This window comes from Penaeus monodon, chromosome 21 (genome assembly GCF_015228065.2).
Source record: "Penaeus monodon isolate SGIC_2016 chromosome 21, NSTDA_Pmon_1, whole genome shotgun sequence".
In the NCBI taxonomy this organism is placed as follows: Eukaryota; Metazoa; Arthropoda; class Malacostraca; order Decapoda; family Penaeidae; genus Penaeus; species Penaeus monodon.
The window spans coordinates 12819519-12820280 of NC_051406.1; the positions used below are offsets into that span (position 1 = coordinate 12819519).

The 762-nt window shown below is 42.8% G+C and overlaps 1 protein-coding gene across 1 annotated transcript in view; it reads right to left on the reverse strand.

The window, feature by feature from the left end:
• Positions 1 to 762, reverse strand: part of LOC119586243 — a gene marked incomplete in the record, with an annotated part of 139392 nt that overhangs the window by 20644 nt on the left and 117986 nt on the right. The window contains 1 exon segment of the mRNA XM_037934947.1: positions 51 to 121. Coding sequence (XP_037790875.1) covers positions 51 to 121 — 71 coding nt within the window.

Sequence of the window (762 nt, forward strand, 5' to 3'; positions counted from 1 at the left end):
AGACATAACAGAAATTCAGATCCAATAAAACCGAAACCAAAATGACTAACCTGATGAGGATAAGCAAGGTGCCATGACACATTGAAGGCGGACCCTTGCAACAAGGTGGTGCTGACATCTCCTGCAACAAAGAAAGGCAATCATCAATTTACGACAATGCAGTGGGGGTGGGGGGTTAACCATGACATCAATGATAAATAGATAAAGAAAAGAGGTAAGAAGAAAAAAAAACGTGAGCCCCACTGCCGCCACGGGAGACTACAACAGGGCATTAAGACGTGATCTGAGAAATGATGCTTTAATGAAAACTTTCTCTTTTCTGCCCTTTTCTTCGCCCCTTTTATTTTCAGTTCTCTTATATCCCCTGTGCGTAAAAGCTATTAAGAAACCTGTTATTTAATATACCTACTAAGTATAAGTAAACAAATTTCACCGGATATGAGCACGAGTAACCGTATAAAAAATAAAATAACAACAATGAAAAGATCCTCTCTCCACCATAAAAAAATCCTCTCTCTTTGTTTTAAAAGGATATGCCCCTTTTACGCTGACAGCACTTCGCACCTATTGCAGCCATACCCTTTATACCCTAATCCACTAATTGTACATCTCCAAGCCCCAGCTTTCGCAGGCCTACCCGTGCACAGGCCTATTTCACTTTCTTCCCTCCTCTGCCGACAAGGTCACCGTTACAACCCTACTTTTCGCTGCGTCATGGACCTTCATGAAGGGCCGGTGGCGGGCGATGGCCTTGTTTGTGTT